General features: G+C 42.3%; 2 protein-coding genes across 3 annotated transcripts in view; both read right to left on the bottom strand.

Moving 5' to 3' along the window:
• The window catches only part of rdh8a (retinol dehydrogenase 8a), an 86,073-nt gene extending 81,588 nt beyond the window's left edge, over nucleotides 1-4,485 (bottom strand). Inside the window, exons 1-2 of the mRNA XM_085933328.1 lie at nucleotides 4,428-4,485; nucleotides 3,316-3,413 (exon numbers count right to left, since the gene is read on the bottom strand). The gene's annotated coding sequence lies outside the window, so the exon portion shown is untranslated. The remainder of the gene's footprint in view (nucleotides 1-3,315; nucleotides 3,414-4,427) is intronic.
• Nucleotides 4,486-6,073: 1,588 nt separating this feature from the next.
• trip10a (thyroid hormone receptor interactor 10a) lies at nucleotides 6,074-17,900 on the bottom strand. 2 transcript variants are annotated; one of them, XM_085933355.1, is made up of 16 exons: nucleotides 17,425-17,900; nucleotides 13,633-13,748; nucleotides 13,035-13,091; nucleotides 12,714-12,861; nucleotides 12,143-12,205; nucleotides 11,835-11,939; nucleotides 11,619-11,747; nucleotides 11,347-11,493; nucleotides 11,083-11,271; nucleotides 9,573-9,737; nucleotides 9,321-9,344; nucleotides 8,225-8,334; nucleotides 7,948-8,080; nucleotides 7,476-7,564; nucleotides 7,264-7,400; nucleotides 6,074-7,121 (listed from the first exon to the last, which is right to left on the bottom strand). In XM_085933355.1, exons 1-16 carry the CDS (start codon nucleotides 17,446-17,448, stop codon nucleotides 6,970-6,972), a joined length of 1,788 nt encoding a protein of 595 aa, XP_085789481.1. In that variant the 5' UTR covers nucleotides 17,449-17,900; the 3' UTR covers nucleotides 6,074-6,969. The 2 variants fall into 2 exon arrangements, with proteins under 2 accessions (XP_085789481.1, XP_085789482.1); XM_085933356.1 differs by lacking the exon at nucleotides 9,321-9,344 and having other exon boundaries at nucleotides 17,425-17,897.
• Between the last annotated feature and the right edge of the window lie 203 nt (nucleotides 17,901-18,103).

Here is an 18,103-nt window from a genome sequence, read left to right as displayed (position 1 = left end):
CGAATTGGGACGATGAAAGGATTTTTATTTTATTTTTTTTAAATCAGTGCACTAATGTCTTTTGGAGCTCTGTGGTGTGTTGGTGGCTACCAGCCAGGAGCAGCTTCTCGAATTTGTAATTCCATCGATTTGTATATTCAGAGGTCTTGGAAAGTTGTGTGCTTGGGAATAACACCAAAGCCACAGCGTGCAAAGACGAGAGTTCACCTTTAACCCACGCAGAGGAAAAACAGATCTTTTATCATCTTTTTTTTTACTGGAGATTGTTGTCGAGTTGGAGCTCTCCGAGTAGAACAAAGGTCGACAAAACTAAATGCTTGTTACAATGTTTCATTTGTACATTTTCAAACTAGCGATTTATTATCCTCCCCGCCACACACACACACACACTCACACAGAAAGAAAAATACTTACATGGCTTTGATTTGACAGGTGCGAAATATATAAAACTGTATTTTTGATGGGTAGTTATTCTTCTACAGGTGCTCCTATTACAATTTTATGAGTCATGAATAATTACCCAGCCAGAAAAGAAAAAAAAAAATCTTATCCTTTATAATGTATCAGACTTTGCTGTCAGCTTTTATCCAATTTGAATGAACTGTGCACTTAATTGTAGCCATTCAGTTCTTAACTTTGCAGGTGACAAATGTCCTAAGCCTTGGTGGAGGTCTTCTCACTGCTGTTTTATTTCGAAATATATATAGGAAATATATGTTATGTTGGTTATTATGCGGCAATTATTCCTTGTCAAATGTCGGGTCGCTCTCATTTTAAAAAGCAGTCAAGCTGTTAAGAATCATTTATCCACTCAAATCATAATTTAATACTACGACACGTAGCAGTACCAAGGTGGGCCGGTCTCACCTTGTGTCTGTAAGTTCCGGGTCAAGCAGCCCCCTTAAATTGTCTGGATGACGGCGCTATACTCTAATTTGTCCGACCTGTTCCCGCTTAAAAGATTCACAGAGGGTGGATGCGCTCCAAGGGCTGACATTTAATCCATGCCAATTTATCACCACTGCGGCCCACCCGAGTGGCCGGACTAGACGGCGGCCTGCCTCAGGGGAGGAGCCTATGGCGAGGGGGCGCAACGCAAATGGCTTTATTTTAGTCGGTATGTAAATGAGGGCGATGATTCGAGGCGGGAGAGATTCTCGATTGAGATGTTAAAACAGTGGCGGCTCATAAAGGAAGCCAATTTTTGTTGTTGTTGTTGTTGTTGTTGTTGTGGTGAACCCTTTTAGGGCCACGTGGAGGCGGGCCAAGATTGCGGCCATGCAGAGATGTAGCGATGAATCTCCTTGGCAGCCGAGAGAGGGTGAAGAACATTGCAAAGTTTTTGAAGTGCTTTATTACCATATTTTCCACATTGATGATATGGAATCGTTATCTGTCTTTGTTGTGGAGCCACAAGGCCGTGATAGTGGAGCTTTTTTTTTTTTTTTGTGAAACAAGCTAAGAAGATACTTTCAGGGCTGAACCTGTCAGGAGTGGATTTATTTTTTTTTTTTTTCCTAAAATCAGCTCCCGCTCTCATCTACCGCCGTCATAAAAAACACAGATGGTATTATTTTTTGTCAGTTTCTCTCCTCTTGGTGTGCATCACCCAGATTGATTTTGCCTTAATTCATTGCAGGCGGATGATCAAATATATGTTCCGGAGAGGTGCCACGTCGGTGGATTACGAGGGTAGCATACCAAAAGCATACGTTGGTGTGCTCCTTAGTTTTTAGAATATTAAAACAAAGATAATTGCGCAAACATTTTGGTTGTGATGTCAACAAAGCTCCCTGATGTCCCATCGTCAAAAAAAATAAATAAAAAAAAGAAAAAAAGAAATCACAACTCAATTTGCCTTTTTCCCTTGGCACTCCCACTGCTAGGACTATCCTCATCCATCTCAGCCTCATCCATCTTCCGAGGTCTCGGGCGCCCGTGACCCATCAGTTCTGCTCAGGCCTCTGAGGGGTCATTCATCAGCAGTCGGCACTACAACCCGGGGATAGATTTCCTCTCCCCTTTTCTGGGCATCAATCACCGGGGGGGGCTCTCGTGCATACTCAAGCAGGCAGCGGTGCCAAGCAATGACACGGGGAGGCCTACCGGCGACTCGAGAGACGAGCACAACCTGCGCGTGACAGCGAGGCGACTGCAAATGGGAAAGACATCGCTTCCGTGTGCGAGGAAAGGAAAAGGTCACATTGGCAGATATGATTTACTTCCCAATGTTGAACTGTCTAGAGAAGTGCGTAAAGACTTTTTTTTTTAGGGGGGGGGGGGGGGGCCGAAACACTTAGTAATGATTAATAATGGAATTACGATTTAATTGAATAATTATAAAATAATAAATTATAAATTATAAAAATAATGGAATAATGAACTATCAACTGATGATGATTTGAATTCGTAGTTGAAATTTGATTTTGGCTCTTCTGACATGTGACTTGGACTAGTATTAATATATACAATCAAACACAAACTAAGAAGACTTTCACAAATACTGGAAGTGACAGAGTAACCGCTGTTATATTCGTCGTTTTTCTCAGAGGATAAAAAAACATGTCCTTACTGTTAGATAAAATAAAAAGTTTAAAGGATTAAAAGAAAAAAAAAAAACAGCATGGCGTTTGTTGACTCAGCCGCCGATGTCACCCGCGCTTCCCCACGCGTCAACTTGAGCTGGCGCCACCAATTAAATTCTCTAATTAAATCTCAAGTATTATTAGTAACATGCTGGAAGCACGCTTTTGCGAGGGAATTGCACATCTTTGCTCTGATTCTACTTTTCTCCGGGGCTGCCCTTCGGTACCGACGCTGGGCTTGGCAAGAAATGCAGCTGCCACAGCCAGAAAATCAAAAGAAAATGAACACCGATCAGTCAGAGACATTCTACAATTGGAAGACTTTCTCCGATACACTAAATTAAAAACCATTATTGATATGACTCTTTGTCTTTAAGTAAATTGGATGTAGCACTGCATGGACTTCAAACGTATTTTGCCGGATCTTTATTAAGGGGAAGAAAGCCAATTATCTTCTATCACCCTCAACCGAGCGACCCAAAACAACCTGAAGCACGACCATCTCAAACAAACATCTATTCATTTTCTCTGGCACTTGTCCTCATTAGTGTCGCTGGTGAGCTGAAGCCGATCCCAACTGACTTTGAATGAGACACGAGGTACATGCTGGACTGATAGCTTACTCAATCGCAGGGCACATATAGACAAGCAACCATTCAGTGACCGCTTTTGGAAAGCTTAGCGAGCCACAGTAAGTGTTTTTGAAAATCAAAAAAGGTGATGAACATACCTTCTACGTTCAAGCTTGCTTTCTTCTTGACGGTGGATATTCCGCCATGGGTTTAGCAAAGCTCCTCATCTCCAACGTTTGCCTGCGAGTTGTGTTTCCTAAAAATCGAATTAGAAGATAGGGGTCAGGGTTGGCTTTTGAGAAGAAAATATATTTGTGGTTTAGGTCAAACAAATCAATAAATACCAAATAAAGAAACACCAAGTGACAATTTGAACTAAGTATTAAATCATCACACTCTAATCGTGTGTTTTGGTTTCTGGTGTCACTTACCGTTTGTCATTCGTAATTTAAATACCTGTTCCCATATCGCTAGTAATGGAATTGGACAGATACTGCTTTCCAATTAATTTCACAAAATTAATCATGAATATAGTTTTAAATCTGTATTTAAATGCACTGCTTATAAACATCCCTGAGTAAATGATTAATGAGCACAGGGTACACCTCAACATTGCAACACATTTATCTATAACTCTGCGACATTTTGACAGAGGAGCTGCTCCCCTCAACTACCTTCATCAACAAAATATGAGAGGAGCAATGACCACTCTTGTAACTTAGTAAAGTACTGGCATAAATGTCGAGTGTAATCGATACCCACTTGTTTTATTGGCCCCCCCCGTACACTTAAATGATGAAACTCTTTTTGGTTTTTAAAGATGTTGTGTAAGCATAATTAGAATCATTAGAGCGACTCGAGGGGATAGTTTCAAAACAACACAGATGGTGACTCACTATATGCAAATGAAGAGTATTTGAGGACACTATTTAATGTTGTTTAGGATATAAAATAAAAATTAACAGGTGTGGCCACTTTGTGTATTTATTAGGTACAATACAATTGCTTTTTTGGGGTCATATTGGTTTGAAAACTGATATTGAAAACAATTTGCAATGCTAAATGTGAACCAAACAAACAAAAGCTGGTGTTGGCCAAATAAAGCAACTTAAAAACTCACACCGGTTTTTTTGACACCCAAAATGGACACCCACTGGCCTCAAAGGTAATTTGGTAGACATAAAATAAAGTACAAATGCACAAACGAGTTATGTGCCTGTATAATATAGGTTATATCATGTTAAAGGGTGAAAAAGTAAATGTCACATACCTGACAAAACACGGCAAGTCAAGCTGGCGAAGTCTTTATGGAGTTTTTTTGTTTTTTTTTAGCCATAATTGGCAAAAACACCTTGTGTTGTATTCATGACAACTGGGAAATTCAAAACTTCCTTACATGGGTGTTCCAGTCAATCAAAAAAAACCCCAGATCTTGTGACTTGTGACTTTACAAATAAATACCGATAAATATAATTAGATTGTCCTTTAGAACCATTGTTGTGCATCTGTAGGAGTAAATTTTAATGAACAACAGTGATGTTCCTTGTGGTACATTTTTATCATCATTAGAGGCTATTTCCATAGTAAACATCTTGACATAATGCTGCATTTACAGAACCCAAAACGGTCCTGTTAAAGTGCAATTTGGCCATTCCCATCTTCTAATTGAAAAGAAACCAAGGCAACGCCAATGCATCAATGAATGGTTGCAGAAAGTCCAATAGATGAATCTATTAAAAATAAGAAAAGGAAGAAAAAAAAAGAGGCAAACATAACCCCAGGAATGAAAATGAGGCATTCGTCAAGCTTCGGGACGATTATTTGTACATTTATAAGAGAGTAATCAAAAAGCCTTATTGTTTATTCATTACTTTCATTGTACGAATCACAAGGTGTCTGAACAGCAGCTACGCAAACTCTCAACTTGAAATATTTAATTATTCAGTATTTTTCACTCCGACTTGGCCTCGTAAAATTGTTTAATGTTGTGGCTTGGAGGAGGGAGGAAGAAATATGCTATAAGACCACCAGAGCTTCTGAAAAAGTTAACCTCTGTGGATATATCCCTTTTTCATTCTTTGGGCAACTGCTTGAGGATGGAATTTTAAATCTTTAAACACCCATGGTGCAGCAGCCAGAGAGATACTGTAATTGCTTTTTTGTAACAGAAACCACTAAGTCTACTCTCTGTGTTTATGAAACTGGATAGTACGTAGAAAAAAAAAAGTATTGGCTATAAAATACAATTTTAGTCTTTATATTGTTTGGTTGAGGCAGATAATTGCATTATTGAAAGCCCCCCCCCCCCCCTTCATATTGACTGACACGTTAATCACTTGTAATGCATTTTTGGTGATGGATAATAAAAAAAAAGTGTACGCCGTTGCCCTTTATCGTTTCTTTTCCCTGAGCCTTTGTGTGCGATAAATGTTCCGACCCGGTGGAGCGCTCCCAATCGATTTCCGATCATTAACTTCTGGATGTTTAGAGTAATAGTGATTATTCTTCAGCGAGGATATTAGATTTTTTTTTTTAGAATTTATACACTCAAGAAAAACATTGTTTTAAGTGTTTCACTTTGGAATTAGACACATTTTGGTGGGTCGATTTCAAAAGCAATTTGAAAACCACAATGCATTTGATCTGTATGAAATAAACACGCGAAGAACGATGAAAGCTACAGTAAGTCTTATTTTGGAAAGATACAACAGTGCCATCTAGTGGTCGATATGTTTCAAGCGTTCTCTACTATGAATATGGATAATTACTTCCATACATGCACAGGATACATTTTAAAAGAAAACCAGCTGAAAAAATAAATAAACAGCTTCTAGAAAAGCTATAATACATAATACATACAAAACATACAAATTGAAAATGAAATTAGAATGTAAGAGTATGAATGACAACAAACAATAACGTTAAAATGTGCTCCAGATTTATTTAGTTCTGAACCAAGAAAATAACTTTAATGCAAAAGTGGTGAATATGGACATGTGTACCAATAACGTTGATGAATCTTAGCTGAAAGGCACCAAAGACAAATGTTTCCTCCGAAACGTAGTCGAGAACAAACTTAAAAGCTTATGAAGACAATTAAGAACAACGCACTACGAATAATTAGCGTCTTTCACTTCTCTATCAAACTGTAAAAATCTTAATTTCAAAAGGTTAAATAAGACAATAGTGGTCTTGTTGTGACTCTAAAGTGTATCTTACATAAATACAATAGTCACTACTTTTTGCAACTCGTGCATTCCTCTGCTCCCTTTTGTGACTACATTCTCCGCTGCGTGTGCAAGAACTTGAAAAAAAAACTACTAAATTCAAAGCGGAACAATAAAAAAAAAAAAAAAAAAAAAAAGGACATAAACATTTGTAATAAATTACATGTAATAGAAAACACAGCACTGTGTCTTTTGAGCTTGGGACGATGGTCTGCGATTGTCTGCTGTCAACCAACAAATGAAAACACACCAAGACAATCGAGGTCCAAAACTTGACTCGAAGCAAATGCGTCACCGCGTCTTCATGTAAAGTGATGCTGAGAACTCATCCGAAAATGTTTTTCCTAAATGGGATTACAAGAAGAGCAAACCATGTGGAACACACGTTGTTAGCACCGTGCTTTGACCGATTTGGGACAACATTTGCATGAGCCCCGCACCCCCCTCCCCTCCCCTACTTCGTGGTAGCGCTTCTGGTCCTGCCCATAAGCGCTTTAACATCTTCACGATGGCTCCCTTAACTGGTTTTTTTTTTTTTTTCTCCCTCCAAGGGAGTCCAATCTTGTTGCTTTCGCCTTGCGTGCGTCATTTATGGAGCGAGATGGAGACGTAGGACGTCGGGATGTAGCCTTCGTCCCCGTTGCTCCTCCGGACGCGAGTCCAGCCGTCGCCTTTGTCTTCCTCCACCACGGCCAGCACTTCACCTTCCTGCATGGCGATGGTGCCTTCGCTGGCGCCTGTAAAAACAGACAGAACCTTGATGATGAACATTTCGAAATATCCCCCCCACCCCCCCAAGGGCAAAGATAATCAGATTGCTAACATTTTTTGTTATTTATTTGTGGCAAGGTGGATGTAATAATAAAGCTAGCGACATACCGGGAAAGTTATACATGGCTGTACAGTTCCCGATGGGCGCCGCCAATTCCTCGTCCTCAAAGTCATCATCAAACTCAGCATAGATGGCGTGGGAGGAAGCGTCGGGCGTGCCACCATCGGAGTGTGCTCCATCCAGGCTGGATAGAACACACACATGGGTGTCTAGGCAATCTCAATGGGTCAAACAGTGGTGAGAGGAAAACGCCAATCACCTAAGCGGTACGTGAGTGTCGTTGTTGTTGAAGGAGTGAGATTTGTATCGTGGCGTGTCTCCTCGACCACCTGCGTCAGCCAGCCATGTCTGGAAAAGCATTTCACAGCATTAAATAATAATAGCATAGAAATACTTAAAATAATAGAATAATAGAAAAAAATAATACAATAAAAATATAAATAGCACATCCATTTGCACCGCTCACATTTAACACTTTTTAAGTGTTGCTGTTAACAAGTTGATTTGCAACTTAGAATTAGCACCAAAAAAAGCCGTGCGGTGCGATTAAGCTCCTGCGGGTGAATTTAATTTCGACAAGGTAATACCTTGTACCTGCTCCCGTCAAACTAAAAGGCCTAATTGCCTCTCTCAGTAGGCTGCTACAAATACTTCATGTTCAGATTAATAATTCAGAGCATGGCCCTATTACAGGGCAAAATAAATAAGACGAGCCACAAAGTCGACATTACCTCATACTTGTTTTGCTCCTGCCTGAGGTGTTCTATATTCAGATTCGTCTGGTTGATTTGGGGTACGAGGCTGCCGGCGTCTCCCAAATCAGAATTTTTCTCATAAACGTCCTTCATCTTTCCCAAGGCCTCACTGACAGCCAGACAGAGAGAGAATTTTACAAGTTTCACTCACTCACTCACTCACTCACTCACTCACTCACTCACTCACTCACTCACTCACTCACGCAATGCATGCTACGTCCACTAGGGGGAGCCCTGATGGAGATGAACGAACCTTTGATCGATTTCCTTCTGCAACCTTCGGCCAGTTTCCTCCAGTTTCTCCTGCAGCCTCTTCCTGCGCTGCTCCGGAGGGAGGTGCGTGAAGTCTTCCGTGACCGCCGGCTGTAAAAAGGTCACAGGAAGTCAACGTTAACGCTGCGGAGCATACAGAAAAGAAACAAACACACACACACACACACAGTCAGGAAAAAACACCAAGGCGCTCTCACGTTTGGAGATCAGATTACTTTCCAAAACAAAAGGTTAATCTGGGCACAGTTGGTCACGCTGGATGATGGAATTTTAGGAGGCACACTGAAAACTAGCTTTTTAATATGGAAGCTATATTACAAGAAGATTTTGAAGAGAAAAAAAACACATTGGAGATTTGAAAATGTATATAGATATGGATAGGTTTTTTTAAAAATTGAAATTAAATGTAATATTTTACTTTATTCTCATTAAGTGAGATCTTAATCTAGTATTTGAATTTATTTTCATTTGAAATCAACATATTTTATTGTCATGTTCCATGGTGAGACGAACCTTCAAATTGCCGCTTTTGTTATCTACTTAAGAATAATAAGGTCACAAACTTCAAAAAGCCAGAGAATTCTGAAAATGAAAACATTTAAAAAAGAGCCATTACAACCTCAAAATCTGAATCTTGAAATATTATGAGAATACAGCCATGATGAGAATCCAACTGTTAAAACTGACATTCGCCCGCTGAAATTCTCGTACATTTTCATTTAATTGCTTTTTTTTTTTTTTAATCTAGATTCCGCCGGCACTCCAACCGATTTATTCCCCCTTGTAATCAGTGTAGCCCGAACACTCCTTTCTCATGTTCCCTAGTGCTGAAGAAGCCCAATTTTATCATAGCGTGACCAATTGTGTGTCCTCTCCTCCACCAACAAGTGACCACCTTTTCAATGCAAAAAAAAAAATCATGTCAACTGCTGTCAGCCGTCGAGCAACTGAGTCAGATTGGTTTGCTCTTCTTTTTTTTTTTTCTTTTTTATTATCGTAACCAAATAAGTATTTGCATGGGGAAGGTGGCCGCTTTATGAGTCACCCGCTTTGCAAACCAGTGCTTGCCATATTACCGGAATCCTCTCTGGTGTGAACTTCTAAAAAAAGGGAAGGAAGCAAAATATGTTTTGGAACACATGCTTAGTGTTGTTAAAAAGACATGATGAGTCTATGCAATGGTGTCTTATGCAAACGTGATGCGAGGAACATTCCATGAACTGTACAGTAAAACACACACACAGCCAGAAAATGACAATAAAACAAAAGTAGTGCTTAGGTGGAGCAACATCATAACATGTGCAGGCCCCAGCGGTTGACCGACTCACCGATCTCCTGAGTGTGCGGAAGGACGAGATTCTGGGTTTGACTGTCTTATTGATCTCCTTCAAACAGTACGACAGGGGGTCCCGGCCAAACTTGGGGGACGAGGGTCCGTTAATGGGCGAGGGGGCGGGAGGGGTGGAGAAAGGTGGGAGCGTAGAAGGGGAGAGCTGGTAAGAGGCAGGGATGGGGAGGAGGGGGGACAGCAGGAAGCAGGCGGGTCGATGTACAGCAGAGGGGGGTGGGGGGGGACAAAAAGACAAAACAAGATGACAAGAGAAAGAAAAAGACACCGTCAACACCTTGAAGCCCAATCCAAAGCAAGAAGACAACATTGAGCCCCGGCAACATAGCAGCAAACAAACACACACGAGCGAGCAAGCGAACGAACAAACGAGGCTTTTTGGGCTCATCCAGAAATAAAAACCCAGCAATACAGGAGAAGTGGTGCTTTCATTGCCAGACCCAGAAAGTCCCTTTAAGTGAGCTTGCTCTTCATCTGGCTTCGGGCCTAATTAGGAGAGCATGACTGATGACACGCAGCGACGCACACCACACACACACAAACACACACAAACACACACACACATGCACGGCCGAGCGCAGCCTGGGGAGACATGCTGAGCGGAGAGAGGCGTTGAACAAGCAAACAAGGAATACAGAGGGGGTCATTTAGTGCTGTGAATAGAAGGGAGGGGGGGGTGTGGGTGATGGAGGGGGGTGGTGATTACTCGTGACTTCGAAGAGCGAGCGACTTCACGTGCCCGATGCTGATTGATAATTAGAAAAATCTCTCTACCGTGACGTCCTTCCACTCCAGTGCTGTAGGTGGCAGTATTGCGTAGAAAGTGAGCAAAACCCATTTAGCGCTAGTAGCGAATATATATATATATTTTTTTCCCCCCCGCACGTCGTCGCTACGAACTAACAGCTTCTCCACTTGCCAGCGCCACTTGACCCCGAGTCCCGTTTTACTGACCCGGCAAATAACATTGCGGCCTGTCCTCACAATGCTTGCGATTGTAGCGCCGAGGATAATGGAAGCAGTGTGTTTTGCCCATGCCTGCCGAGGAAAAATTCAATGTTGTCCCGGCTCTGAAAGCACAAGCGCAGCACAACGCTTGACTGCCGGTTGACCTGTGCGTAGGGGGGGGGGGTCTTGAAGAGGGGAGAGGGGGGGGGCTCAATCATGCAAACAGGTGGGATCTAGAAACACTCTAGTGCAATAGGGCATTATGATTCCAAAATTGCATGCTGTGGAGGTTTAGAACGGGAGCGAGGTCCGTTCCGGCTCGGCCCGCCATGCAAGGAGCCACACCCGCTAGTTGACTGCTACGCTACTACATTCATGTTTTGGCTAGACAGTTGCATCCCATTTGAATATCGTCGAAACCTTTATTTATTTCTGTAGTTCAATTCAAATCATCATTGAACTACGGTGGTGAAATAAATGGACAAGTTTCACTTGATATTCAACTTGATATGGTCAAATATCGTTGACATGCAAAATCCTACCTTGGACTTTTTGCTGAAAATCCAAAAGTTTTTGCTTCGGTTTTTGACCGTATGGTCAATGGAGCCTTTGGGGGTTCCCACGCTGCCGTCTGACGACGTTCTATTCATGCCTTGACTGTAGTCCTCAAATTCGACGTCGCCGGGCCGATCAAAGCCCGACTTGTTCTGCTCGATGACCACCATGGTGTCCTGAGTGGCGAGCGCCATCTGACTATTACTTTTCTGCACTTGTTCAAAGTCGGGAAGAAAGTCGAAGGGACTCACGTGTTTCTCGTTCACATTGGTGCCGGCTTTGGTGATGCCGTCCAGGCATTTGCCGACGATGGGCATCACCTGCTTCTCTATATCCGAGTACAAGATGTAGCCTTGCGCCAACTTTCGCATCCGCCGCTCGTCCAGTTCTTGCATTTTCTGGTTCATACACACAACCATTTTGAGAATGATATGAATATTTTGTATATTTTCGGCTTTTGGTGTGATTCAACGTGAATGATGCCAGAGGGTGTGAATGATTGCCCCCCCCCCCAATAACTTACATTAAAGATGAGCGGCATGTCGGTGAAATAGAACTGCTTCTGCTCCTTGTTGAACTTTTGAAGTTGAGCGGCGTAGTCGTTCTTGCATTCCTCGGCGACGTGCGCTCTCACGTGAGCTTGTTGCTTAGCCTTTGCGAGAACACGCGGGAAGAAGACACAGATTTACATCATAAGTGCCATGACTGGAGAAAATGAAACTCCTCAAACTGTTTTCACCTTTTCCACATCCGCCTTAGTGGCGTTATTATCCTGATCCGTCTTGTCGGCGTTCTGCGCCGCGCGCTCTGCTTCTCGCCATTCCCGCTCAAAACGCTTTTTACTCTGGAAAGTGGACGACACAGTTTAAAAAAAAAAACTATATATATATAATAAAATGAAAATAAGATAAAAAATAAAAAATAAATAAAAACATAAAATAAATAAATTTTTGATGTCTACATGGCAACGAATGAGTTTAGAATGTACGGACTGGATGAAATCTGTCATAAACTTTCCATGCCGTGTCAATACGAGAGCACACTTACGCTTTCTAGCTGCTTGTTGGTGCTCTCCAACGCCTGCTGGGCCTTCTTGGCCTCCATCAGATACTGCAGACATTTGTAAAAATAGAGTCAGCGAAAGGGGAAGGAAGGGTGGGGGCTGAGACGGGGGGGTTCATGTGACAACCAAGGGGGGAGGGCAGCCATGTGTAAACGCGGGAGTGAATAGTGACAATCCGATGGAGGAGGGGGGGGAGAAAAATGGAAAGAACAAATGCCAGCGTGTCGGCCAGAGACGTCTCGTCTGCCTTCAGTCTGATAATCCGATGAGACGGAGCCAAGGAATGACTCCTCGCCGAGAGACGCCACATTGCTGCACATCCACTTTGGCTTCGATGTCCACATGACCATGACGCACGTCAACCCCCTCCTTTATATCGACTGCCAGGGTACTTAAGTATTGGAACACACCTACAGGAAGTTAACTTTCTAGCAAAAATGTTTTGGGATTGTTTCTTCCTCATGGATCTCATCCAAATAGGATTTTATGGAAAAACGGTGTGTCGCAATACTTTGTCCCACAAATCCATTTAATTGTGTCAAATTAACTACTGACCGACTTTCGCTCCAGCTTGAGCTCCTGCAGGTATTTAGTGAGGTCGGCGCAAATGTTCATCAGCATGTTCTCGGCCACCAGCTCCCTCTGGCCCGCGTAGTCGTTTGTCTCGTTCAAGACTTCCATGAACGATTGGTAGCTGGTGAGCCTAAAGGTCGCGGCGGAGGAAAAGATCAAACAGACGCTGATGAGGAGTTTAGATAACACACTGAGGGAAGTCGTGATAAGAGATTTGAGTGGAGGCGGTAAAGGCCGTTAGCGCCCTGCAAAAAAATGTAGCTAACAGCTTGGGAGTGTCATTTGTATTTTATTGTAGCTCACCTGACATCTGGCTCATCCTTGCTGTTCCGTTTTAGATTAAACTTCTTTGACAGATTTCTGAAACAAGACAAAAAGCGATTCAAAAATAACGGCACGATGTACACAGTCTGGACTAAAGTATTGGGACACCTTCAGTGCAACCTCACATTCCAGACACAAACCGAATCAAACAAAAAGCTTAGTGACCTTAAATCCAACATGTGTCCCAATATTTCTGCACATTTCTATATTTCTAGTGTTTTGCAATGCAGATGCAATAGAAGGAAGTTTGGGTGAATGAAAGTAAAAGTCGAATGACATCACAACATGCGGAAACTCATCCACTTGTCAACCACAGTGTGGAATTTAAAATAAATAAATAAATAAAAAAATGCCTGCCCTCTTCCTCATTTCACTCTTCCTCTGACCACATCCTGTGTGTCATGTGCTCGTCTGCTCCCACTTCCTCAGCGCATGCTCAGCGAGTGGGAGCAGTGGGACTGCAGCTGGAGAATGAGGCCAGTGTGTTCCGATAGAGTCATGAGACTAGACAAACATGCCATAAACAGCTCGCTCACACACTTAGAAAGAGATGATCCAAGAGAAGGACAAGGCCCACCTCAACTGCTTGGCATAGTTCTGCTCAATCTCCGTCCTCTCCTTCACAAATTTCACATACTTCTCCACCAGCTCCAACCCGGAGTGCGTGTGCTTCTCGATGACGTCACATCGGTCCTTAAAACAAAAACAAAAATTCTTTAAAATAAAACACGAGGGAGTGATTAGGGAAAAGGAGACGCTCGCTGCAGGATGTGATTCATGTTGAGTTAATGTTGCACTGGCTGGAATGCTGTCAAGAATCTTGCTTCATGTTACGCTGCAGACATTCCAACCACATGTAGCAGAGTTACGGTTAAAACGCGTATAAAAATGTTTGTCCGCATCAGCTGCTTATCTAATATTCCATTCACAAATGACGCGAAATGATCGCTTGGTGCAATTAGAAGTTCACGCCTAAACGACAAGCCGTGTCGCGACACTGACATATTTGGATAAATAGAAACCACAAAACACCGGCAAAGATAAAAGAACCAGCAGATCAAGCTACCGCAAACTCACTTGAGCACTTCCTCATGCCCAATTCAACACCGGCATTCCAAATGAGAGAATCGTTGTCGTTTATAGAGAAAGGAGCCATATTTGGTCACTTGGAAACACGACACAGATGCCTCAAGTGTGCTATGATGCACAAGAACTCCATGTGAATGGATGCTGGAATATAATTGGGGGAAAAAAGTATCATGGTTACCAAAGCAAAAACAAAAGTGGGACATGGAAAAATTTAGGGAGGTTATAATTATGAATTTTGAGACATGCCCCGAAAGTATCATCAAGTTCGAAATTACTGAGCCAGTCCAAATTTCTAAATATGTTTCTGTTCCAAACCAAAAGAGATATTTATGACCAGATCAGCCGTGTAATGATTCAAAGAAAAAAGACATGCCCATTGATTGGCTAAAATAGCATGAAACAAAGTTAACTTTATGTCGCTAGCTTGGTCGAATCACGAAATGTTGGCGAGTAACAAGGGCATTATTATGTTCAATAATACGCAGATGCTAACAACTATTTTATTTTTAAAGACACACAAAGAATCTAAAAAGCCCACACAAGCAAAAAGCGTATTTGTGTCTCCAAAAATATCTTCCATATTATGATAATGAGGCCCGCAAGCACTTGCTATGATACGACGCATGACGACGGGCAAATTGACGACAAATGTAGCGTAAAATAAGACTGCGTTTCATGTCAGCGGCAAACCTCGCCATTCTCTGCCGAGTGGAATTTGATTTCCATCATAAAAGGCCACGCTCGGGCAACTCTGTCAAGAGCGAGTGATGAGATTGCTGATCGTCTCTCACGGGAGATTCCCGGGATTTCTTTGTGACTAGTATTGAGGAGAAGGTGGAAAATTGAAGAGGGGAACCCATACAAGTCCTTGTTCGCCCTTCCGGAGATGACATTTGGGCTAATTACAGAACAGAGTAAAAGGTTAAAGACTCTGGCCTAAAACAAAAAGGTCATCCAACTGACGTTTGTTCACCCGCCCCACTGCACTGCGGTACGGTGAAGAATAGCAAAAATATTCAAATTAAAAAGAAGGTCGGTTGTGTGGATGAGTCCTACTCTGCAATTTTAGAGTTAGCTGACCGATCGGCCTTGAGGCTACGAGCGTGAAACATCAACACGTGATGCTATTCATTCACGGTCCGAGTAATTATGTCGTCTGGAACATTTTCAGACAGCAGGGCCGCATCATTGTGTGTCACGGTTGTATGAGATGATTATTTTTAGAAACGGTGCAAGGATTTGAGTTTTCAGGGCCAAGATGTCTACCATTTCTCATTGATATAGCGAAGCGATTTACTTAAAGTTCATTCACAGAGAGGTGACTTGTGACACCTGAACAGTTTGTGACCATCTGTATCCATCCCTGTTAGCGCTCGCTATCAGGTTAGCACGAGCCGCCACACTGGTCTTGCACACCACGCACCTTTAAATAGCAGTGGGATTAAAGTCTGATCAGATGCCAGACAAGTGACTCTTGAGGTAAACATTCATGAGACCAGCAACTGGTTCATTTCCTAGTTATTCTTCAAAACCATTTTCCCTGCAGCAAATCATGTAGCGAATTCGTTATTAGTGTCAATTATGTTGTTATATATCTTTTTTTTCCTGTTTTCAATTCATTACTACTTACAGTGTGATAACACATTTGAATGGTGAAGCAACACATGTCGACAAACAATATAACATTACTCACAGGCATATATCTTTTAATCCACTCCAAAGAAAGACAAACACTGCTATTATGTTATCTTAAGGAGTCAGTAATTTAGCACTGTCCATCAGCTTAGAGCTAATGAATAGCATTAATAATCACAGTGTTATAACCTTTAAGCAGTGAGCAATGGACGCCCAATTCCACACTGGAGGAAAGGAATTAATTTATAACTTAGAATTACCAGAAGAAACAAATGTATAGCGATAATTTCTCAAGGGTAGAAAAGCACAAATAATCATCTGGATCAGCAAATACCTAAGCAAGCTAAAGAACCTGCTCTTCACACTGCCGCTACCGCCGTCCAATCAAAGTAGGCCAAAACTAATTAGGCTGTTGCACAATCACGTTGAACAGAAAAAGGGACGGGAAACATGGCCCGAGGGGGAAACGCTGTAATGAGGCTGCAGCATTTTTCTCTTCAACGCAATTCTGCCTGTCAAAGAAAGTGTCTCCGTGACGTCACCTACGTGCTTACTATACCGTCCTTCTTACTGGTGTCTCGTTCTCACAAGCTGTTATGAGCTGCAGCGGCCTGATGCTAACAGACCTAATTATCTGACCGCTAGTAAAAAAGAATGTACTTTGCGGAATAAGTGTGGGGAAAAACTGCATGAAAAAAAATGTGGCAACATACCACTCAGTGCAAAAGAAACAGTGCCTATTAAGTGCTTAGAGGAGTTTAAGGCCATGTGAGCAATGACGAGAAATGGAAACAGGGCCTTCCATATGTTGAACGAATGGTATCAGTGTCGTACTGATAAGCTGAGAGGAGTCAGCTTTCCAATTTTATATATGCATACTTTGTTTATTTGTTCATACAGTGTCTAGATCAAAAAGCTATCAGAGTAAACATTCAAAAACATTACAGAACACAACTGCGGTTGTCGAATGACTATTCGAAGCAATTCTTTTATTGTCTGTCACAAAACTACAAGCACCAAGTTGAATGTTTGTTCACACAAAACCACAATTATTATTGAGCTCTTGTCCCCATACAAGTTTTTCTGCCATTGTTTACACGTGAATGACAATGATTACATCATACGGTAAAACTGCACACGAGTGTGATTTACAATACAAGATTTTTTTTTTTTTTTCTCCAAATCAAAATAACACTGAGCATGTGGTGTCATCTCTATGGAAGCCAAGTGTCAACAAGGAAATAACACACAATTCCCTGTGCTTGCAACGTAACCCTGCGGGACACCTTGAAGATGCATGCACGGAATTGCTTTTAAGTGCAAAACATTTAAAAGAGGGGGGTGACGCGACAACCTTGATGTGCTCTGCAAGTACTGTTCGGACATTAAATTAGGTACAGCCTGCACGACCTTCACCATCCAAAATAAATCAAATGAAACAAGGGATGTTTGCATCTCGTGTACCTAATAAAGTGAGCCGCAATTGTGTGCGTGTGTGTCATCGTGCAAACGTGGACTTAAATTTGCAAAATTCGCTGTTTCCAAATCAGACCGTGAACGCACCATGTCTGGGAATCAAAAGAAGCTAACTAATCACACGTGAAAAGCTAGCTAAAGTCATATTACATATTCGGTAGCGACTCACCCAAAGCTCGGTGCCCCAGTCCATGTTCAGCCCGCTGGCCAAGCCCTCTCGACCGCCCCGAATACAAAGAACTTCTCCAAAGTTCTCAGAGTATAATCCCCCCGAAAGGCGGGCGGAGGAAGACTTTCTGGCCGATCCGACGCCCTTTCCACAGCGTCGCTTGCTTCCTTCAACAAGTCATGTAAACCGGTACCATAATTGGCTCATTAAAGCCGTCTGACAGCCGTTAGTCTAGTTTGTCCAAATATTTTTCATAGCGCAGAAAAAAACGGATAACTAAACTGGGTTTCATATCCGCGTCACTCCCAAATCCTTCAGTCCTTAAAGGGCCAGCGCAAACTAGTTTGACTGCAAGGCCACGTCCCGCCTGCACTGGCGTGCGCGTCCTCGAACGTGCTGTGCGTTGACGCGCACGTCGGTCATCACGTGACACTCGGCTCGCACACGTGCAGGACACAACATTAGGGACACCTGTTGTAAAGGAATGTTTTTTTTGTTTTGTTTTGTTTTATTTTTTGTCTCATCTGATTTTATTCTCAACGTGCTTTTGTGTCGATTTTATCTACCCAGGGGCCTTTATCAGCACGTTTGAAGGCGTTGTAGCAACGGGAGTTACTTTAACCTGATTGGCTTCAAAGCAAATCTGCCCCTTGTGACGTCAGCCTTATTTTGTCCACTG

This window comes from Syngnathus leptorhynchus, chromosome 16 (genome assembly GCF_054491065.1).
Source record: "Syngnathus leptorhynchus isolate UIUO chromosome 16, UIUO_Slep, whole genome shotgun sequence".
Lineage (NCBI taxonomy): Eukaryota > Metazoa > Chordata > Actinopteri > Syngnathiformes > Syngnathidae > Syngnathus > Syngnathus leptorhynchus.
Note: the sequence above shows the minus strand (reverse complement) of the source record. Positions and strands in the feature narration are given on the sequence as shown.